Source organism: Zonotrichia albicollis, chromosome 28, assembly GCF_047830755.1.
Source record: "Zonotrichia albicollis isolate bZonAlb1 chromosome 28, bZonAlb1.hap1, whole genome shotgun sequence".
Lineage (NCBI taxonomy): Eukaryota > Metazoa > Chordata > Aves > Passeriformes > Passerellidae > Zonotrichia > Zonotrichia albicollis.
In genome coordinates, this window is record NC_133846.1 from 3,715,487 (window position 1) to 3,738,960 (window position 23,474).

Below are 23,474 nucleotides of genomic sequence, written 5' to 3' on the forward strand. Positions count from 1 at the left end.
CAGCCCCCGCGAGAGCAACCGGTTAATCCCGCCCCTACCCCGATCCCATTGGTCGCTATGCTGACGACGCGGGTGGCGATTGGCTCCCTATCACGCCAATCAGCCGCGGGGGCGCGGCGGTCAGTGATGGCGGGCGGGCGGCGGGCGGTGACGGTGGCGCTGCTGGCGCTGGGCTCGGTGGTGCTGGCGCTGGCGGCCGCCGTCCTGCTCCGCGCCTTCGTCCTGCGAGCCCCGGCTGGGGTGCCGCGGCTGTGGGCACGGAGCGCCGGCACCGCCGCCCTCAGCGCCAGCGAGCGGCGGGAGCTCAAGGAGGCGCTGCGAGGTGAGGGGGCCCGAGCGCTGCGAGCCCCCCTCGCCCCTCCTGAGGGGGAACCCAGGGCACGGCGGGCGGGTGTGGAGGCGGCCTCTCCCCAGGTGCTTTCCCTGGAAGGAAGCGGGTGTTGGCTGCCAGCAAGGACTAAGGAAGTGATTGAAAAATCTGTGCTGGGCATTGCTGAGGCCACGCCTCGAGTGCCCTGTTCAGCTCTGGGCGCTGCAGTTCAGGAAGGGCTGGAACAAGTCCAGGGAAGGGAGTGGAGAAACCAGAGGGAGCTGGGAAGGCAATGGAGGAGCTGAGGGATCTGGGAAGGGTTTGGAGAGTCCTGAGGGTGCTGGGATGGGAATGGAGGAGCTGAGGGAGCTGGGAAGGGTTTGGAGAGTCCTGAAGGGTTTGGAGGGTCCTGAGGGATCTGGGAAGGGTTTGGAGAATCCTGAGGGAGCTGGGCAGGGTTTGGAGGGCCCTGAGGGAGCTGGGCAGGGTTTGGAGGGCCCTGAGGGAGCTGGGCAGGGGCTCAGCCCGGAGCAAAGGAGGCCCAGGGGGAATTTCTGGCTCTGCACAACTCCCTGCCAGGAGGGCACAGCCGGGGGGGATTTGGGATCTCATCCCAGGAAACAGGGACAGGAGGAGAGGGAACGGCCTCAGGCTGGGCTGGGGAGGCTCAGGTTGGACAGCAGCAGGAATTTCCTCATGGAAAGGGCTGGAAGGGGCTGCCCAGGGGGGTTTGGAGCGCCCATCCCTGGAGGTGGCACTGAGTGCTCAGGGTGGGGATCGGGCACAGCTTGGACTCGATGATCCCACAGGGATTTTGCAGCCTCAGTGATCCTGAGCTTCTCCTGAGCCAACTCTTGCCCTGTGTTGATTTTCTCCACTGTTTCCTGCTTGTACACACAGAATTTTGCCAGACACCCGTGAAGGCGTTTCCAGATGTCCCTTTGTCCACTGGATAAGTCACCGTCGGGATTTTCTCCCTTTCTTGTTCTTGCTCACCACTGCTGTGCCCAGTGCTGGGCTCTTTGTGCTGTCTGACGTAGAACATTTGAGGGGTTTAGCTCTCAGCAGGGCTGGCACTGTGCAGGAAACCACAATCTGGCACCCAGTGATAAAACCCTGTGTGTAAACCTCATACCTGGCTGGTTTGTAGGATTTACTGCCTAGCAAATTGTGTTTGCATTCTTCTCTAATGGGAAAATGAAGGCTCACAATAGATTTTTGTGCTAATTCATGAATCACACGACCTCAGAAGAATCCATAACCTCTGCTGGCAGCTGCTGTTTGGGAAGGCAGCTGGGGCTGAGTTACTCCATGTTGTGCAGGACAGGGACTGGATGTTGGAGAGCCTGTTTAAATGACAGTGCAGACCAGAAGGGCCAACAAAAGCCCTGTGTGTTTATAAAGGTTAATTTATAAAGCACTATGGAGGTGTAATAACCATCACAAGCTGCTTAACTCTTGAGAAAGAGCCTTGGGCTGCCAACCCAGCTGCCAGAGGAGCCTGTGGCTCTGGGCAATCAGCTCACCCAAGCAAATTGCAGCTGCTCCTGGCCAGGAGCATTTCTAAGGATATCATTCAGCACTTCAGCATGAAAAGTGGAGTCAGGTTGTCTGGGGAGATGCCTTGGCTGAGCTGTTAGGAAATGCTGGTGGCTGCAGCTGAAGCACATCAGTTCTCTTTTTGATCATGGCAGCTCGTGCTGTGCTGTGAAATGATGTTAAAAGCCTGGAAAGCCTCTCAGGAACATAAATGTGCTTCCACTTTTGAAGTGCTTTGTTTGGTTTTGGTGCTGAGTGATTTCTGTTCTGTGTTCCTTTGAAGGGGCCATTAAAATCCCAACTGTGTCCTGGTCTCCAGAGGATTTGAACACAACTGCCATGGCAGAATTTGGGACTTACATTCGGAAAGGTACTGAGCTTTCAGTCTTGGCAATTTCTGCTGCTCTGTTTTCATAAACAAATTGAAGGGAGCATGTATCATTCCTGAATATAAGAGATTTTTATCTTTTTCCTGAAGAAATGTCCTGTCAGACATGAATGAAGAAATTTCCTGTCAGAAATGTCACACGTGTCCCCTCTGTAGCAGTGATATCAATGGCCTCAAAAGGTTCAAAAGACTTTTTGTAATGATGCTTTTGATCCTTAAGATGCTTAAATGCCATAAAAAAATTAAAAGAGGATGACTGCTGCTGCTTCAACCTAATTTTTGGCAGTTCCTTCATTGTGCCCTGCAAAAGAGCTGCAGCACTGCTGAACAAGAATTTTGGTTTTGTTTAGGGGACTTTTAAATCCCAAGTGAGATGGATTGGTAAAAGAGTGAGAACTTCTACAGCTGAACAAGAATTCTGGTTTTGTTTAGGAGACTTTTAAATCCCAAATGAGATGGATTGGTAAAAGTGTGAGAACTACTGCTGAACAAGAATTTTGGTTTTTTTATGAGACTTTTAAATCCCAAATGAGATGGATTGGTAAAAGTGTGAGAACTTCTACAGCTGAGCAAGAATTCTGGTTTTGTTTAGGAGACTTTTAAATCCCAAGTGAGATGGATTGGTAGAAGTGTGAGAACTACTGCTGAACAAGAATTTTGGTTTTTTTACAAGACTTTCAAATCCCAAATGAGATGGATTGGTAAAAGTGTGAGAACTTCTACAGCTGAACAAGAATTCTGGTTTTGTTTAGGTGACTTTTAAATCCCAAATGAGATGGATTGGTAGAAGTGTGAGAACTTCTGTGCCCAGTCTTATTTACAGTTCCTGATGATTTACAGTTCCTTATTTCCACCCCCCCTGCTGCTACCTACCTGACAACTATGCAATAATGCTAAAATTTGCCATTATTGTTAATTTTTCTTTCACATATGTCTTTATTTTTTTTTTTAACAGTCTTCCCAGCTGTATTTTCTTCAAAGTTCATCCAGCATGAAACTGTTGGCCAATACAGCCACCTGTTTACAGTGCAGGGCTCAGCCCCTGGCCTGCTGCCCTACATGCTGCTGGCACACATGGATGTGGTGCCTGCTCCCCCTGAGGGCTGGGATTTCCCTCCTTTCTCAGCTGCAGAGCACCAGGGATTCATCTACGGCCGAGGAACGCTGGACAACAAAAACTCCGCCATGGTACGTGGGCCTGGTGATGTCCTTCCACACAGACCCAGCCTGGCAAAGGCAGAGGGAGCTGCCCATCCTCTGGAATTCTCTGTGCTGGCTCTGTCTCGTTCCTTTCTGTCAGGGATAAATTCCTGGTTTGGATAAATTCCAAGTTTTTCCTAAAGATGGAAAGTTTTCACTCATTGTTCACTGTTACTGAAGAAAAGATGGTTAAAACTCACAAAGAATCAGTAGAATCACACATACAGATGTATTGGGTTAAATGCCGGGTTAAAGTTTTAGGCCAGAGAATCTGTGGCTGCCCCATCCCTGGGAGTGTCCAAGGCACAGGGAATTCACTGTGGCTCTGGGGGCTCCTGTGCACTTTGTCCCTGACCCAGCTGCTCTGGATTTCATGTCCCTACCCTGGCTTCTGTCACAGCATTACTGAGCAAAACCCCTGCAGGGACTTTTCCAAGGAATGGGAATGGCAATATCCTCAGTGGGAGCTGTAGGAATCAAAGCTTAGCAGTGAACAGCACAAGGGCTGTGACAACATCAAATTCTCTTCCATCACTTTGCATTCTGTTGATTTGATTCTCCTGATCTCCACCCAGGGATGGTTCAGCAGTTCTGCTTTTCCTGCAGGGCATTCTGCAAGCTCTGGAGTTCCTGCTCAGGAGGAATTACCGACCCCAGCGCTCCTTCTACATTGGCATTGGCCACGATGAGGAGGTATTGGCTGTCCTTCCCTTGCCACAACACACTCCTGGGGGTTTTCCTTAGAAAGCCCTAAGAATTTGAAGTGACACCCTCCATTGCATCTCTGCTCTACACAAATAATTTGGCTGTTTAGGGCCATGATTCTCTGCCCTCTCTGGAATTCCAGACCCCACCACTCCTTTTATGTTGGCCACAATGACGAGGTATTGTCTGTCCTTTCCTTGCCACAGCACACTCCTGGGGGTTTTCCTTAGCCCTAAGAATTTGAAGTGACACCCTCCATTGCAAATAATTTGGGTATTTAGGGGCATGATTTTCTGCCCTCTCTGGAATTCCAGACCCCACCATTCCTTTTGTGTTGGCCACCATGAGGAGGTATTGTCTCTCCTTTCCTTGCCACAGCACACTCCTGGGGGTTTTCCTTAGCCCTAAGGGTTTTCCTTAGCCCATTGCATCTTTGCTCTACACAAATAATTTGGCTGTTGAGGGCCATGATTCTCTGCCCTCTCTGGAATTCCAGACCCCACCATTCCTTTTGTGTTGGCCACAATGAGGAGGTATTGTCTGTCCTTTCCTTGCCACCACACACTGCTGGGGGTTTTTCCTTAGAAAGCCCTAAGGAATTTTGAGCTGAGGCTGATTCCCACTCCCTTTGCTGTGTCCTCCTTCCCTGTTGAATGTCCTTGACTGTAACATTTTCCCCTCTCCCTGTGATGGGATTTGGTTGGGTCAGTGCAGTTTTCCCTCTTTGCAGCTCCTCATTGTGGGGGCAGGACCCAGCATCTCCTCATTGCATTTTATTTTGGGCTGTTTTCACTTGGAGCCTGCTTTGGGAGGGCTGGCTCTGCTTTCTCCAGTGGATCTCCATTTTCATTGTATTGCCAAAGCTTGCAGCCAAACCTGACAACAATTTCAGTGCAGGCCTCAATTGCAAACTATTTGTGCTCTACACAAATAATTTGGCTGTTGAGGGCCATGATTCTCTGCCCTCTCTGGAATTCCAGACCCCACCATTCCTTTTGTGTTGGCCACCATGAGGAGGTATTGTCTGTCCTTTCCTTGCCACCACACACTGCTGGGGGTTTTCCTTAGAAAGCCCTAAGAATTTGAAGTGACACCCTCCATTGCAAATAATTTGGGTATTTAGGGGCATGATTCTCTGCCCTCTCTGGAATTCCAGACCTCACCACTCCTTTTGTGTTGGCCATGATGAGGAGGTATTGTCTTTCCTTTCCTTGCCACAACACACTGCTGGGAGTTTTCCTTAGCCCTAAGAATTTGAAGTGACACCCTCCATTGCATTTCTGCTCTACACAAATAATTTGGGTATTTAGGGCCATGATTCTCTGCCCTCTCTGGAATTCCAGACCCCACCACTCCTTTTGTGTTGGCCACCATGAGGAGGTATTGTCTGTCCTTTCCTTGCCACCACACACTCCTGAGGGTTTTCCTTAGAAAGCCCTAAGGAATTTTGAGCTGAGGCTGATTCCCACTCCCTTTGCTGTGTCCTCCTTCCCTGTTGAAGGGCTGAAAATCCTTGACTGTAACATTTCCCCTCTCCCTGTGATGGGATTTGGTTGGGTCAGTGCAGTTTTCCCTCATTGTGGGGGCAGGACCCAACATCTCCTCATTGCATTTTATTATGGGCTGTTTTCAGTTGGAGCCTGCTTTGGGAGGGCTGGCTCTGCTTTCTCCAATAGATCTCAATTTTAATTGAGGCCTAAATTGCAAACTATTTCTGCTCTACACAAATAATTTGGCTGTTTAAGGGTACAATTCTCTGCCCTCTGTGTTCAGTGCAGGCTGAATTTGGTGTGCAAAGTGCAAACCCATTTGTGCTCCACACAAATAATTTGGGTATTTAGGGCCATGATTCTCATCCCTCTCTGGAATTCCAGACCCCACCACTCCTTCTCTATTGGCATTGGCCACCATGAGGAGGATTGTCTTTCCTTTCCTTGCAACAACAGGCTGTTTGCATTGTTCCTCTAGGTAACAGGGCTTAATTTTGAAACATTGTTTAGCTGGAAGGTCTTTCCTGTTTTTCTTGGTTCTGTGGGGAGATAATGTGTCAGGCCCCAGGTCACAGTTCTGGATTGATTGTTTGCCTTGGAGTGACATTCACAAAGGGTTTGGTGTGATGAGCAAAGGGAAGAGAACATTGGAGGTGTCACTTCAAATTCTTTTCTGCAAGGAAGGTGCAAAAAATCTCATTTTGGAGACAGGAAAAGCTGGGTTGAGTTTCATGTGGTTGTGCCAGGCAGAGCTGGCAAATATATTCCAGTGGTACAGAGAGACAGGAGAGGTGGGTTTGGTTATGCACTGTCAAAATATAAAGGCAAAGAATTATAAATAGTTGAAATAAATAGCTCTGCAGTTGCTAATCTGTGTTACAGCTCAGATATCAAAATAAAAGCAGCAGTCACTGATTCATAAAGGGTTTGGTGTGATGAGCAAAGGGAAGAGAACATTGGAGATGTCACTTCAAATTCTTTTCTGCAAGGAAGGTGCAAAAAATCTCATTTTGGAGACAGGAAAAGCTGGGTTGAGCTTCATGTGGTTGTGCCAAATGTTCAGGAAGAACTGGCAAATGTATTCCAGTGGTACAGAGAGACAGGAGAGGTGGGTTTGGTTAGGCAAATATAAAGACAAAGAATTATTAATAGATGAAATAAATAGCTCTGCAGTTGCTAATCAGTGAGTTTACAGCTCAGATATCAAAATAAAAGCAGCAGTCAATGATTCACAAAGGGTTTGGTGTGATGAGCAAAGGGAAGAGAACATTGGAAGTGTCACTTCAAATTCTTTTCTGCAAGGAAGGTGCAAAAATCTCATTTTGGAGACAGGAAAAGCTGGGTTGAGTTTCATGTGGTTGTGCCAAATGTTCAGGAAGAACTGGCAAATATATTCCAGTGGTACAGAGAGACAGGAGAGGTGGGTTTGGTTAGGCAAATATAAAGACAAAGAATTATTAATAGATGAAATAAATAGCTCTGCAGTTGCTAATCAGTGAGTTTACAGCTCAGATATCAAAATGAAAGCAGCAGCCAGTGACTCATCAATAAATGCCCTCCTCATCATGGCTATAAATTCATCTGCTATCAGGCCATTAACAATCTCCAATTAATTTTCCTGGAAGATTCTTTTATGTTGCTCTGGAGCTGTTCCCCAGGGGATTTCGTGCATTCCTTGTGCTGTTGCCAAGAGCAAGGTGCTTTCCAGCTTTCCTCCCAGAGTTTTGGCTGGATGTGCTCAGTTCTCTGCTGGATTGCACAGGTGTCTGGGCTGAAGGGAGCAAGGAGAATTGCAGCTCTGCTGGAAGCCAGAGGGGTGAAACTCTCCTTCCTGCTGGACGAGGGGAGTGCAGTGCTGGACGGCATCATTGCAGGGGTGAAGAAACCAGTGGCCATGTAAGAGTTGTGATTATTTTATTCATTAATTCACACCAGAATGTGATTCATTTGCTATTACAGCGACTTTAGACGGTCACTGTGGTGAGAGAAGGACGAGAATCTTGTTTCTTGATCAGAAGGCTGATTTATTCATATAAGATATATAATACATTACAACTATACTAAAAGGAAGAAAAAGAGAGGTTGCAGAGAGCAGCTATGCTAAGAATAGAATAGAAAGAATGAATAACAAAGTTCTTTGCCCAGGGAATCTGTCTCTGAGCTGCTCCTGTGATTGGCCTTTAATGGTACACAAGGAAGATGAGCCAATCACAGGGACACCTGCTACATTTCACAGCAGCTGATAACAATTATTTACATTCTTCTTCTGGGGCCTTTTGCTTCCCAGAAGAAGGAGAAATCCCAAAGAAAGGATTTCTATGAAGAAATGTCTGTGACAATTTGCAGTCATTAATTAGTGCTAAATGACACTGTTGATACCACTACAGGATGTTTTCAGGATGTGTTGGTGCTGCTGGAGCTGCAGCAGTGGCACAAAGTGCAAGGCAGGGACCTTCAGCCTCTCCTGCTGTCCCTCACACTCAGAGGCACAAAGTTCCTCTGAGCATTTGAATTCCCTGCAGAATCAGCCCAGCCAGCAGTCCTGCAGAGATCTAAACACTGTGTTAATGATTTGTTGTTGCTGCTTGAGTGGTTTTTATCATACTAAAACTATGCAGAGGAGTTGTTTTTATCTACAGCCTGTGTGTGTGTGTGTGTGTTTGGAATGACATTAGTCATTTATTTGTTAATTAGTTGATTAATTTATCATTGTCCAGGATTGCTGTCACAGAAAAAGGTTCAATGACACTGAACTTCACAGTGGAAAAGGAGCCAGGGCATTCCTCCTTTCCCCCTAAGGAGACAAGTATTGGCATTCTGGCAGCAGCCATGTCCAGGTGAGAATTTCCAGGTGAATATACACAGCAGCACTACTTCTGTTCTTGAGCATCCAGATACAGAATATTAAAAAATACAGGCATTTTTTTAAAAAGGCATTTAATATGAAAGAACTCTTTTTATGTCCACTTCTCTCATTAGTGATTTATTACAGCCATACTATAGGATCTCATGCCACTCTGTATTTCAAAAGTCTTTCTGAAGGAGACAAGTATTGGCATTCTGGCAGCAGCCATGTCCAGGTGAGAATTTCCCTGTCACCAATGCCAAAAACAGTCAAAAAACCTCCTGAACCACTGATATGTGACTTTTGAAATATTTGTGTTCAGAGTCTTTTTCAAACTGCTGTTGTATATTTGAAATTGTGGTTTGTAGCTCACTTTGAAGGGCAGGAATGAAACTCCCAGCCAAGGGACAATTGCCAGGTGTCTGCAGATCTTCAGCTGGTCCAAGTGTCAGCCCATTCTTTAAAAGCAAGACAAATGCTGTCTGCCCTGATTTCCTCTGTAGCAACAGAGATTCCTTTGTTTGGGTGGCAGGATTTCTCTGGAATTTGTTCCTACCTCAGCTGGGAATTCTCCAAGCCAATGAACACAGAATAGAGTCATAACGTGACTGCAGAAATCACCTCTCTGCATCTCTGTGTAGATACTAAGAAATAAATGTTTTAGAAAAACTGAGTATGTCCAGAGCTGGTGAGATTTGTGTGCTATTTTTCTGGATTTCCATGTATTTATGAGGACAGGTTTTGGGATTTTTGCTGCTGTTTCTCAAAGGAAATCTTTGAGAAATGATTTTTCTCACATGACTGGAATGCCCAGAAATCTGTGGAGCTGTGCTTGCAGTCATTACCAGGAGAGCAGAGTGTGATTGCATCTCCAATAACACAGACACATCTCACAAATCAAATTCCTGACATCCTTCTGGAGCAACAGCAGCCAGAGAGTTGTTTTTTAACCTTTTCAGTGTTGCAAACTTGAACAATTTGTTTTGTAGGCTGGAGCAGAATCCCTTGCCCAACCTGTTTGGCCACGGCCCAGAGCTCATGACCATGGAGCACCTTGCAGCAGAGGTGAGGAGCCAGCCAGGTTTCATTCCCAAATTTCCATAAGAAATTGAAGAATTTAGTTGTGTAGAAAAAACAGCTTTTTTATCCTTTCTCCCAGATTATTGTTCCTGCTGGAATTGTTTTATCTATATTCAAGTGACTCCACCATGCTCTTGACAAATAAAAACTTTCTGATTTTTGCTTTTGTTTTTTCCCTTTAGTTCAAGTTTCCTCTCAACATCATCATGAGCAATTTGTGGCTGTTCTCACCTATTGTCAGCAGGTAAGAAAAGAGATCCTTGATAAACATCCCCAGCCTCTCACCCTTAAAAGATGAAGCCATTTCTAATCTTGCCAGGAAATCAGTTCTTTTATAGCTTAGATAATTCAGTGGTTTCCTGTTAATAACCACTTTGTTAATTGAATAAGCCATCATTCAGCTGTGAAATTATGGTGTTTAATTTCTAGCGATATTTAAGTTATTTGAAAAATTGTGTTTGTTTGTTTCTATTTTTGCAGAGTCCTTGCCTGGAAACCTTCCACCAACGCCTTGATCCGAACAACCACTGCAGTCACCCTGTTTAATGCAGGAATCAAGGTGCTTTCATTTGGGCTTTTCTCCATGTAATTATGATGAGACAATTAGGACATTTAATTTCCACCTTTTTATATTCATTTCTAAGATCAGTGTGGACCTGTGTGATGTCTAATTCTTCAGATATGGCTTGGATTTGAAAATCAGTTGAAAATCTCTTTCAGAACTATCTGATCTCTGTCCACCTCTGTTAAAATTGTTAATATTTCAGCATAGACCAGAAAATGGGGTTTCTGCATAATCCTACAAAGTATCAGAGGCAATTTTTGAAACTGTCACAGTCACAAACACTTCCCTGACCCAGCCATCTGCAGCACAGCTCTGGGGTTTGCCTGAAGTGTGTTAAAAGTGCACCTTGGACTGAGAGGTAACAGCCAGATCCTGCCCTGATAAGGAGGTGGAGCTGTCCAAAAATCCTGGAGCCCTGAAACACAACCGGGCTGTGTTTGGTGTGTCCCTGAAAAATCTGTGAGTGCAAAACATCCCTGGGCAGGAAAGGATGCAGTGGCTGAACAGTGACACGGAGTGGCCAGGAGGGAAGTGACACCCTGGCTCCTTGGGGTTTTTTCTAAAGATTACACATGGTTTTGTTTAACAAAGTTGTAAATATTCAGTCTGTAGATAAGAAGAGTTATGTGTTCAATAAAAATCAGTTGTTAAGCAACTTATATGTACCTAAATATGAAGCGTGTAGTGTGACAATGAGCTGAAAATATGGCTTAAAAAATCCAATTTCAGAATTTCTCAATATAAATTTTCTGAAGGGAGGGAGCTTAGCTCAAGATAAAAACTTCTATAGAAGTAACAAATAATTTCATTTCTGTTGATTTGACAATTATTTCTTTGTGTATTTATCTGCATTTTAGATGGGATTTACAGTTTAAGAGACATCACACTTGGTGGAAACACTGGAGCACCCAAGGCCTGCAGTTGTTTGAGCAGTTCTGAGTTTCCAGCTGGCATTTTATTCTGATTTTCACTTCCTTTTAAACTTTGACCCTTTTTTTTTTTCCAGGTGAATGTCATCCCTTCCATTGCCAGAGCCACAGTGAACTTCAGGATCCATTCAGCTGAGACAGCTGCTGAGGTACCCTGGGCAGAGCTCAGATCTCAGCCTTTGTGCCCAGGGAAATGGATCCTCTGGGATATTTTGTGCCCAAAGCATGTGGATCCTCTGGGATATTTTGTGCCCCAGAGCAAATGGATCCTCTGGGATATTTTATAACCCAGGGATTGTGGATCCTCTGGGATATTTTATAACCCAGGGATTGTGGATCCTCTGGGATATTTTATAACCCAGGGATTGTGGATCCTCTGGGATATTTTGTGCTCAGGGATTGTGGATCCTCTGGGATATTTTGTGCCCAGGGATTGTGGATCCTCTGGGGTATTTTGTGCTCAGGGATTGTGGATCCTCTGGGATATTTTGTGCCCCAGGGAAATGGATCCTCTGGGATATTTTGTGCCCAAAACATGTGGATCTCTGGGATATTTTGTGCCCCAGAGCAAATGGATCCTCTGGGATGTGCCCCAGGGATTGTGGATCCTCTGGGATATTTTGTGCCCCAAAGCATGTGGATCCTCTGGGATATTTTATAACCTAGGAAAGTGGATCCTCTGGGATATTCTGTGCCTCAGGGAAATGGATCCTCTGGGATATTTTGTGCCCCAGAGGAAATGGATCCTCTGGGATATTTTGTGCCCAGGAAAGTGGATCCTCTGGGATATTTTATAACCCAGGGATTGTGGATCCTTTGGGATATTTTGTGCTCAGAGCACATGGATCTTTTGGGATATTTTGTACCCCAGGAATGTGAATCCTCTGGGATATTTTGTGCCCAGAGCACATGGATCATCTGGGATATTTTATAACCCAGGGATTGTGGATCCTCTGGGATATTTTGTGCCCAGGAAAGTGGATCCTCTGGGATATTTTGTGCCCAAAACATGTGGATCCTCTGGGATATTTTGTGCCCAGGAAAGTGGATCCTCTGGGATATTTTGTGCCCCAGGAATGTGGATCCTCTGGGATATTTTGTGCCCAGAGATTGTGGATCCTCTGGGATATTTTGTGCCCCAAAGCATGTGGATCCTCTGGGATATTTTATAACCTAGGAAAGTGGATCCTCTGGGATATTTTGTGCCTCAGGGAAATGGATCCTCTGGGATATTTTGTGCCCCAAAGCATGTCAATCCTCTGGGATATTTTGTGCCCCAGGGAAATGGATCCTCTGGGATATTTTATAACCCAGGAATGTGGATCCTCTGGGATATTTTGTGCCCAGGGATTGTGGATCCTCTGGGATATTTTGTGCCCCAGGCAAATGGATCCTCTGGGATATTTTGTGCCCCAGGAATGTGGATCCTCTGGGATATTTTGTGCCCAAAACATGTGGATCTTCTGGGATATTTTGTGCTCAGGGATTGTGGATCCTCTGGGATATTTTGTGCTCAGGGAATCTGAATCCTCTGGGATATTTTGTGCCCCAAAGCATGTGGATCCTCTGGGATATTTTATAACCCAGGAATGTGGATCCTCTGGGATATTTTGTGCCCCAGGGATTGTGGATCCTCTGGGATATTTTGTGCCCATAGCAAATGGATCCTCTGGGATATTTTGTGCCCCAGGGAAATGGATCCTCTGGGATATTTCGTGCCCAGGGATTGTGGATCCTCTGGGATATTTTGTGCCCCAGGGAAATGGATCCTCTGGGATATTTTGTGCCCAGAGCACATGGATCCTCTGGGATATTTTGTGCCCCAAAGCATGTCAATCCGCTGGGATATTTTGTGCCCAGGGATTGTGGATCCTCTGGGATATTTTGTGCCCCAGGGAAATGGATCCTCTGGGATATTTTATAACCCAGGGATTGTGGATCCTCTGGGATATTTTGTGCCCAAAGCATGTGGATCTCTGGGATATTTTGTGCTCACGGATTGTGGATCCTCTGGGATATTTTGTGCCCCAGAGCAAATGGATCCTCTGGGATATTTTGTGCCCAGGGATTGTGGATCCTCTTGGATATTTTGTGCCCAGGGATTGTGGATCTTCTGGGATATTTTGTGCCCAGGAATTGTGGATCCTCTGGGATATTTTGTGCCCAGAGCAAATGGATCCTCTGGGATATTTTGTGCCCAAAGCATGTGGATCCTCTGGGATATTTTGTGCCCAGGGATTGTGGATCCTCTGGGATATTTTGTGCCCAAAGCATGTGAATCTCTGGGTTATTTTATAACCCAGGGATTGTGGATCCTCTGGGATATTTTGTGCCCAGAGCACATGGATGTTTTGGGATATTTTGTGCCCAGGAATGTGGATCCTCTGGGATATTTTGTGCCCAGAACACATGGATCTTTTGGGATATTTTGTGCCCAAAGCATGTGGATCTCTGGGATATTTTGTGCCCAAAGCATGTGGATCCTCTGGGATATTTTATAACCCAGGAAAGTGGATCCTTTGGGATATTTTGTGCCCCAGGAATGTGGATCCTCTGGGATATTTTGTGCCCAGGGAATGTGGATCTTCTGGGATATTTTGTGCCCAGGGAATGTGGATCTTCTGGGATATTCTGAGCCCCAGGGAATCTGAATCCTCTGGGATATTTTGTGCCCAAAGCATGTTGATCCTCTGGGATATTTTGTGCTCAGGGATTGTGAATCCTCTGGGATATTTTGTGCCCAAAACATGTGGATCCTCTGGGAGATATTGTGCCCAGAGCATGTGGATCTTCTGGGATATTTTGTGCCCAGGGAAATGGATCCTCTGGGATATTTTGTGCCCAAAACATGTGGATCCTCTGGGATATTTTATAACCCAGGGATTGTGGATCATCTGGGATATTTTATAACCCAGGGAAATGGATCCTCTGGGATATTTTGTGCCCAGAGCAAATGGATCCTCTGGGATATTTTATAACCCAGGAAAGTGGATCCTCTGGGATATTTTGTGCCCAAAGCATGTCAATCCTCTGGGATATTTTGTGCCCCAGGGAAATGGATCCTCTGGGATATTTTGTGCCCAGACCACATGGATCCTCTGGGATATTTTTGTACCCCAGAGCAAATGGATCCTCTGGGATATTTTATAACCCAGGGATTGTGGATCCTCTGGGATATTTTGAGCCCCAGGGAATCTGAATCCTCTGGGATATTTTGTGCTCCAGGGAATGTGGATCCTCTGGGATATTTTGTGCCCCAAAGCAAATGGATCCCCAGGGATATTTTGTGCCCAAAACATGTGGATCCTCTGGGATATTTTGTGCCCCAGAGCAAATGGATCCTCTGGGATATTTTGTGCCCCAGGAATGTGGATCCTCTGGGATATTTTGTGCCCCAGGAATGTGGATCCTCTGGGATATTTTGTGCCCAGGAATGTGGATCCTCTGGGATATGTTGTGCCCAAAACATGTGGATCCTCTGGGATATTTTGTGCCCCAGGAATGTGAATCCTCTGGGATATTTTGTGCCCAAAGCAAATGGATCCTCTGGGATATTTTGTGCCCCAGGAATGTGGATCCTCTGGGATATTTTGTGCCCAAAGCAAATGGATCCTCTGGGATATTTTGTGCCCCAGGAATGTGGATCCTCTGGGATATTTTGTGCCCCAGGAATGTGGATCCTCTGGGATATTTTGTGCCCAAAGCAAATGGATCCTCTGGGATATTTTGTGCCCCAGGAATGTGGATCCTCTGGGATATTTTGTGCTCAGGGATTGTGGATCCTCTGGGATATTTTGTGCTCAGGGATTGTGGATCCTCTGGGATATTTTGTGCCCAGGGATTGTGGATCCTCTGGGATATTTTGTGCCCAGAGCACATGGATCCTCTGGGATATGGAATGGGTTTGTGACCTGGGACAGTCTGTGGACCTTGCACACCTCAGGGTGTCTGACAGGCCTGTCCAGCCCAGGGCAGCTGGGAAACCCTCTCAGTACAAATCTCTTCCCTCCCCGAGCCTTTGCTGGAAGTTTCTCTCTCTTGAGGCTTTTTCTGGATTATTTGGGCGCCAGAATCCCCCAGAGCAGCAGGCTGAGCTCCTGCCTGCCAGGGCTGAAGCACTTCAGGAGCACCTGGAGACAGATTTAAAAACCCAGCTGAAGTGTCAGAAGAGGAACTGACACACACTTCCAGCCTGTGTTTGCTGCCACAGCTGGCAGTGCACAGACAGATGTTTTCTGGAGAGCTGAACACCTGCAGATGCCTCTGAGGGCTGATTTCTCATTTCTTGTGCTCCTTTTGTGTCTGTTTGACCCCCAGGTGCTGGAGGCAGTCAGGAGCACCATTGCTGATGACAGAGTGAAGATTGACGTGGTGGAGGCCTTTGACCCGCTGCCCATCAGCCCTTGGGACCAGCAGACATTTGCAATCCACATTTTTCAAAAAACCATCCTGGACCTTTTCCCAGATGTTGACAGTGTGGTGCCAGGTGACAGCAGGCACATGATGATTCTTGTTTCCTCTGCTGCTTTTCCATTTGCTGTGTCCTCCTCCCCCCCAGCTGTTAACTGCTGGAAACAGCTGCTTTTTCCTCTTTGTATTCCCTTCCCTCTCCATGCTTGAAAAGTTGTAATGTTGTTTTTTAGTAGTGGAAGTAAAAAAAGCAAACAGGAAGCTGCCAGAAACAATGAGCCTTGAATTGGGTTTTCTACCCAGACAAAGGGATCTCTTCAGGGAAGAAAGGAATTGGGAGGGAGAGGAGGAGGTCTTGCTTCAGTTCTTCTTTTATTTTCATAGCTGCCAATGCCATTCCTGCTTTTCTGCATTGTTCCTTATGATCCCAGCCCCTTCCCTTTCTGCAGCTCCTTCCCAGCTCTGCAGTTGTTGGGCTGAAATTTGAATTTTGCATTTTTGGGGAAGTTTGAAATTTGCATTTTTTGGGAAGCTGAAGTTTGCATTTTTTTGGAAGTTTGAGGTTTGCATTTTTGGAGAAGTTTGAAGTTTGCATTTTTGGAGAAGTTTGGAGTTTGCATTTTGGAAGGTTTGCAGTTTGCATTTTTGGGGAGGCTGAAATTTGCATTTTTTTGGAAGTTTGAAGTTTGCATTTTTGGGGAGTTTGAGGTTTGCATATTTGCAAAGTTTGAGGTTTGCATTTTTTGGGGAAGTTTGACATTTGCATTTTTGGGGAGGTTTGCATTTTTGGGGAGGTTTGCATTTTTGGAGAAGTTTGAAGTTTGCATTCTTAGTAAAGTTTGAAGTTTGCATTTTTGGGGAGGTTTGAAGTTTGCATTTTTGGAGAAGTTTGCAGTTTGCATTTTTGGGGAGGCTGAAATTTGCATTTTTTTGGAAGTTTGAAGTTTGCATTTTTGGGGAGGTTTGAAGTTTGCATTTTTTGGGGAAGTTTGAAGTTTGCATTTTTTTAGTAGTTTGAAGTTTGCATTTTTGGGGAGGTTGAAGTTTGCATATTTACAAAGTTTGAAGTTTGCATTTTTGGGGAAGTTTGCATTTTTGGAGAGATTGAAGTTTGCATTTTTGGGGAAGCTGAAGTTTGCATTTTGGAAGGTTTGCAGTTTGTGTTTTTGGGGAGGCTGAAATTTGCATTTTTTTGGAAATTTGAAGTTTGCATTTTTGGGGAGTTTGAAGTTTGCATTTTTTTGGAAGGTTGAAGTTTGCATTTTTTTGGAAGGTTGAAGTTTGCATTTTTTTGGAAGGTTGAAGTTTGCATTTTCGGGGAGGTTGAAGTTTGCATTTTTGGCAAAGTTTGAGGTTTGCATATTTGCATTTTTGGGGAAGTTTGCATTTTTGGGGAAGTTTGCACTTTTGGGGAGGTTTGAAGTTTGCATTTTTGGGGAAGTTTGCATTTTTGGGGAGGCTGAAATTTGCATTTTTGGGGAGGTTTGAAGTTTGAAGTTTGCATTTTTGGGGAGTTTGAAGTTTGCATTTTTGGGGAGGCTGAAATTTGCATTTTTTTGGAAATTTGAAGTTTGCATTTTTTTGGAAGTTTGAAGTTTGCATTTTTGGGGAGGTTTGCGTTTTTGGGGAGGTTGAAGTTTGCATTTTTTTGGAAGTTTGCAGTTTGCATTTTTGGGGAGTTTGAGGTTTGCATATTTGCAAAGTTTGAGGTTTGCATTTTTGGGGAGATTGAAGTTTGCATTTTTGGAGAAGTTTGCAGTTTGCATTTTTTTGGAAATTTGAAGTTTGCGTTTTTGGGGAGGCTGAAGTTTGCATTTTTGGGGAGGCTGAAATTTGCATTTTTTTGGAAGTTTGAAGTTTGCATTTTTGGGGAAGTTTGCATTTTTGGGGAGGTTGAAGTTTGAAGTTTGCATTTTGGAAGGTTTGCAGTTTGTATTTTTGGGGAGGCTGAAGTTTGCATTTTTGGGAAGGCTGAAATTTGCATTTTTTTGGGGAGTTTGAAGTTTGCATTTTTGGGGAGTTTGAAGTTTGCATTTTTGGGGAAGTTTGCATTTTTGGGGAGGTTGAAGTTTGAAGTTTGCATTTTGGAAGGTTTGCAGTTTGTATTTTTGGGAAGGCTGAAATTTGCATTTTTTTGGAAGTTTGAAGTTTGCATTTTTGGGGAAGTTTGCATTTTTGGGGAGGCTGAAGTTTGCATTTTTTTGGAAGTTTGAAGTTTGCATTTTTGGGGAGGTTTGTGTTTTTGGGGAAGTTTGAAGTTTGCATTTTTGGGGAGGCTGAAATTTGCATTTTTGGGGAAGTTTGAAGTTTGCATTTTTTTGGTAGTTTGAATTTTGCATTTTTGGGGAGGTTTGCATTTTTGGGGAGGTTGAAGTTTGCATTTTTGGGGAAGTTTGAGGTTTGCATTTTTGGAGAGTTTGCAGTTTGCATTTTTGGGGAGGCTGAAATTTGCATTTTTTTGGAAATTTGAAGTTTGCATTTTTGGAGAGTTTGAAGTTTGCATTTTTTTTGGAAGTTTGAAGTTTGCATTTTTGGGGAGGTTGAAGTTTGCATTTTTGGCAAAGTTTGAGGTTTGCATATTTGCATTTTTGGGGAAGTTTGCATTTTCGGGGAGGTTGAAGTTTGCATTTTTTTGGAAGTTTGAAGTTTGCATATTTGAGGAGGTTGAAGTTTGCATTTTTGGGGAAGTTTGCATTTTTGGGGAGGTTGAAGTTTGAAGTTTGCGTTTTTGGGGAGTTTGAAGTTTGCATTTTTGGGGAGGTTTGCATTTTTGGAGAGTTTGCAGTTTGCATTTTTGGGGAGGCTGAAATTTGCATTTTTTTGGAAATTTGAAGTTTGCATTTTTGGAGAGTTTGAAGTTTGCATTTTTTTTGAAATTTGAAGTTTGCATTTTTGGGGAGATTGACGTTTGCGTTTTTGGAGAGGTTTGCAGTTTGCATTTTCGGGGAGGTTGAAGTTTGCATTTTTGGCAAAGTTTGAGGTTTGCATATTTGCATTTTTGGGGAAGTTTGCATTTTTGGGGAGTTTGAAGTTTGCATTTTTTTTGAAATTTGAAGTTTGCATTTTTGGGGAGGTTGAAGTTTGCATTTTTGGCAAAGTTTGAGGTTTGCATATTTGCATTTTTGGGGAAGTTTGCATTTTTGGGGAGGTTTGCAGTTTGCATTTTTGGGGAGGCTGAAATTTGCATTTTTTTGGAAGTTTGAAGTTTGCGTTTTTGAGGAAAGTTTGAAGTTTGCATTTTTGGGGAAGTTTGCATTTTTGGGGAGGTTGTGTCAAAGCATTCCTGTGTTGAGCTGTGTGTTCAGCCCCTGAAGGACACACTGCTCTCCAGCACACACCAGTCACTGTTCCCAGTGATGCTTTTGGTGCAGGACTGGTATAATTTGCTTTTCCTCTCTCCTGGGCAAAGGTGGGGCACTTTCTGCACCTCACTTGTTCCTCCCCTGTCTTTACATGCATATCTACCTGTATATCTGGATTCAAGCTTTTAAGGAAATGCAGATTCTCACACAGGGATGCAGAATGTAAATGATTTTCCCATTTAATAGAGTTTTGAACCTTGCAGCAGTTTAGTGGAGACTGAAGCAGACTTGCAGCAAGTTAGAAAAGTTAACAAGTGCATGCTTGTGTGTACATCCATTATTCCAAATATTCCACACTGCAGCCACTGAGGTCAGCCCAGCATATTTTATCCATTGTAGTGTGTGAATTAATCTGAATTCTCCATCTCCTTCAGATTTAGCAGCAATGGTTCAGTGAAGTCATTACATTAATTTTCTAAACTGATTTTTCTAAGATGGGATTTTTAGACCTTCAGTCTTTGATGGCAGCAGTAAAGCTGAGCTCTGTTTTGCAGGCACGTGCATCGGGAACACGGACAGCCGGCACTTCAGCAACGTCACCAAGGCCATTTACAGGTTCAACCCTCTGCTGCTGGCACAGGATGATCTGCCCAGGTACTGAGCTCTGCACCTGGGCTGGGCCCAGGCAGAGAGAGATCCATGAGCAGCATTGTGGGGCCTGAATAGATGTTGTGTTGTGAGATCTGTGTGGGTCCAAACGAGCTGCAGCTGCAAAGTCCTTGGTTGGGCAGCAGCTGTGGCTTGTGAAGGTAAAGGGAATAAATAGGGGTGGGTGGAGAGCTCAGGAGGGAAGACAGGAAGGGCTGTGCTGCAGGGAATGGAGCAGAACAACACTGCAGTGAAGATTCCAACAACTGGTGACCCTGTGTGAGGAAGAACACGCAGCCAAATATCGAGAGAAGGTGTGGAATTGTGGAATCCCCTGGACAGCCGAGAGCTGTGGCAGCCTGAGAGCTGGGACTTCAGAACATAACATGGCCTTTGAATGAAGGAGCTGTAACAGCAGAAAGCCTTAAGGAAAAGAGCCTTGGAGCATCCAGGGATTTGTGTGTGTGTTTAAAGACAGCTGAGAGCTGGGACTTTATAGGGATATGTATATTCTGTGTATGTGTTTAAAGACAGCTGAGAGCTGGGACTGTATGTAAATTGTAATTGTGTAATTGTTAAAAGAAAAGAGGGGAATGTGGGGGCCTGAATATATGTTGTATTGTAGTGTGGGTCTGAGTTGCTCCCACACTACAATACAACATATATTCATATATGCCCTTAGTTGGGCAGCAGCTGTAGCTCATGAAGGTAACTGAAATAAATAGGGGTGGGTTGAGAGTCCAGGAGGAGCTCCTGGGAAGACAGGAAGGGCTGTGCTACAGAGAATGGAGAAGAACAACACTGCAGTGAAGATCCCAACAACTGGTGACCCTCTGTGAGGAAGAACACACAGCCAAACATCGAGAGAAGGTGTGGAATCCCCCTGGCAGCCTGAGAGCTGGGACTGTAGAACATAACATGGCCTTTGAATGAAGGAGCTGTAACAGCAGAGAGCTGTAAGAATATGGCCTTTAAGGAACAGAACCTTGGAACATCCAGGATTTGTGTGTGTGTTTAAAGACAGCTGAGAGCTGGGACTTTATAGGGATATGTATATTCTATGTATGTGTTTAAAGGCAGCTGAGAGCTGTGGCAGCCTGAGAGCTGGAACTCTATGTATATTGTAATGGTATAATTGCTAAAAGTAAAGGGGGGAAATGTGGGGGCCTGAATATATGTTGTGTTGTAGTGTGGGTCTGAGTTCTCCAAATGAGCTACAGCTGCAAAGTCCAGGAGGAGCCCCTGAGAAGACAGGAGGGGTTGTGCTGCAGAGAATGGAGCAGAACAACACTGCAGTGAAGATTCCAACACAGAATAAACCCATTTCCTGCAGATTTGGGCATGGAAATGACCTTGGGATTGTGTCAGCTGGCTTTTTATTCCTTCAAATTCAGGCAGGACACATTGAGGGGTTTGGTTCTGTGGTGCTGAGTGCATCCTTTGTGTGCTGTTCTGGTAGTTGGCCTTGTCCTGCAGGTTGATTTGAAATTTCCTGAAGTGATGTGATAACAACATCAGCATGCGAGGGATTGTTTGCTTATTTAGATTTCTCATTTTATGGAGGTGCAGATGATGCAGGAGTGGAGTGTTCTGGCTGTACAGGAATAGCCAAGAAATGGATTTTTTCAAGATTAGATTTTTAGATTTTTTTCCAAAATTAGCTGTTGAGCTCTGAGCCTTTGAATCAGAACGTTTGGGTTGGTTACGGTGCAGTTTTTGGTCTATACTGCAGTTTTTCTATTGGTTGCAGTGCAGTTTTTGGGCTATATTTCTGTGATTTTTCTATTGGTTACAGTGCAGGTTTTGGTCTGTATTTCTGTTGGTTGCAGTGCAGTTTTTGGGCTATATTTCTGTGATTTTTCTATTGGTTACAGTGCAGGTTTTGGTCTCTATTTCTGTTGGTTACAGTGCAGTTTTTGGGCTATATTTCTGTGATTTTTCTAGTGGTTACACTGCAATTTTTATGGTTTTTCTGTTGATTACAGTGCAGTTTTTGGTCTCTATTTCTGTTGGTCACAGTGCAGTTTTTGGGATATATTTCTGTGATTTTTCTCTTGGTTACGCTGCAGTTTTTGGTCTCTATTTCTGTTGGTTACAGTGCAGTTTTTGGGATATATTTCTGTGGGTTTTTTGTTGATTACAGTGCAGTTTTTGGAATATATTGCTGCGTTTTTCTGTTGGTTACAGTGCAGTTTTTGGGCTATATTTCTGTGATTTTTCTATTGGTTACACTGCAATTTTTGGGCTGTATTTCTATGGTTTTTTTGTTGGTTACAGTGCAATTTTTGGGCTATATTTCTATGTTTTTCTCTTGGTTACAGTGCAGTTTTTGGTCTCTATTTCTGTTGGTCACAGTGCAGTTTTTGGGCTATATTTCTGTGATTTTTCTATTGGTTACACTGCAGTTTTTGGGCTGTATTTCTGTGATTTTTCTATTGGTTACAGTGCAGGTTTTGGTCTGTATTTCTGTTGATTACAGTGCAGTTTTTGGGCTATATTTCTGTGATTTTTCTATTGGTTACACTGCAATTTCTATGGTTTTTCTGTTGGTTACAGTGCAGTTTTTGGGCTATATTTCTGTGATTTTTCTATTGGTTACACTGCAATTTCTATGTTTTTTTTTGTTGGTTACAGTGCAGTTTTTGGGATATATTGCTGTGTTTTTCTGTTGGTTACAGTGCAGTTTTTGGGCTATATTTCTATGTTTTTCTCTTGGTTACAGTGCAGTTTTTGGGCTATATTTCTGTGATTTTTCTATTGGTTACACTGCAATTTTTGGGCTGTATTTCTATGGTTTTTTTGTTGGTTACAGTGCAGTTTTTGGTCTCTATTTCTGTTGGTTACAGTGCAGTTTTTGGGCTATATTTCTGTGATTTTTCTCTTGGTTACACTGCAGTTTTTGGGCTGCATTGCTGCATTTTTCTGTTTTTCTTTATGAAGCCAACAGCCAAGCAAGGAGGTGCTGGCTTTGTACAATTGTGTCAGAAATCCCACCTAACCTAAAAAATATCCTTTTTCTTTCAGGATCCATGGCTTGAATGAGAGAATCTCCATTGAGAATTATGAGAGGCAGGTGGAGTTCCTGTTTGAGCTGATCAAGAACTGTGACATTGAGACCCTTCCAGAGCCCCACGCCAGCTCCCACGAGCTCTGAGAGAATTTTGGGAGGAGCAGCTATTTTTTAATATTTTTAATTTTGCAGGTGGACTCTGGGACAGGGCCTGAAGATGCACTTTTGGAATTTGGGGTTTTTTTTATATTGTGGTTTACATACAGATAGGAAAAGTGCAGGTTGTGTGATAGGAATGTGGCCAAATACAACAGCTAACCCTGATTTCTGTGCTCTGATGTGCAGCATTAATCTGGCACTAATTATTTTCAGCTCTTTAAACCTCTGAAATTGGTAACCACTAAAAATCTGAGCTATACCCAGCAGTCCCTCACCCTGTGTGCTCTGACAAACTCCTTTTGGATGGTGAATGGATTTTTCCAGAAGCCCACAGGGAGGGTTTGTGGTGTGCTCAGAGGGTTCCTGTCCCTGGTGCAGCCACACTGAGGGGTTCTTGCACTGCTGCTGCTTCCCAGGGGATTCTCCCTTGGCTGCACTGACTCTGTTCTCAGGTACTCCAGAACTTTCTATGTTGTAACTGAGGAGGGGCTGAAACTTTCCTGTCCATATTTTAGTGGTTATTATTTTCCCTCCTTGACTCAGGGTGTGTTGTGTTACTGTGTGTCAGAATAACGGATTGCAGCTTTAAATCCCTCTCGTCTGCTCCTCTCTTTTCTCACTTCATGCTTCTCCTTTGCTCTTCTGAGAACTTAATTTTGAAAGATTTTAAACCTTTCAGTTTCTCCCAGTTCAGTGTTCACTCCCATGGCTGCTGCCACTGATTCCTGACTCTGTTCTCAGGTACTCCAGAACTTTCTGTGTTGTGGGAACTGAGGAGGGGCTGAAACTTTCCTGTCCATCATTTTAGTGGTTATTATTTTCCCTCCTTGACTCAGGGTGTGTTGTACAGCTGGGTGTCAGAATAAGGCATTGCAGCTTTAAATAAGAAATTAA

The 23,474-nt window shown here is 44.4% G+C and overlaps 1 protein-coding gene across 1 annotated transcript; it reads left to right on the forward strand.

The window, feature by feature from the left end:
* The first annotated feature begins 108 nt into the window (after window positions 1–108).
* PM20D1 (peptidase M20 domain containing 1) lies at window positions 109–22,745 on the forward strand. Its single transcript, XM_074528076.1, has 13 exons — window positions 109–322; window positions 2,133–2,219; window positions 3,193–3,425; window positions 4,044–4,130; window positions 7,395–7,528; window positions 8,350–8,469; window positions 9,467–9,542; window positions 9,740–9,801; window positions 10,038–10,116; window positions 11,129–11,200; window positions 15,369–15,537; window positions 19,318–19,417; window positions 22,436–22,745. The coding sequence occupies exons 1-13, from the start codon at window positions 127–129 to the stop codon at window positions 22,563–22,565; spliced, it is 1,545 nt and encodes a 514-aa protein (XP_074384177.1). The 5' UTR covers window positions 109–126; the 3' UTR covers window positions 22,566–22,745.
* Window positions 22,746–23,474: the final 729 nt, after the last annotated feature.

What these genes read in the sequence shown, in the direction of transcription:
- PM20D1 (XM_074528076.1), top strand. Translation starts at nt 127, where the DNA reads ATGGCGGGCGGGCGGCGGGCGGTGACGGTGGCGCTGCTGGCGCTGGGC. An exon ending in GCATTGGCCACGATGAGGAG is followed by an intron (nt 4,131 to 7,394) that starts GTATTGGCTGTC and finishes TGGATTGCACAG; the next exon opens with GTGTCTGGGCTGAAGGGAGC. An exon ending in CTGGCAGCAGCCATGTCCAG is followed by an intron (nt 8,470 to 9,466) that starts GTGAGAATTTCC and finishes TTTGTTTTGTAG; the next exon opens with GCTGGAGCAGAATCCCTTGC.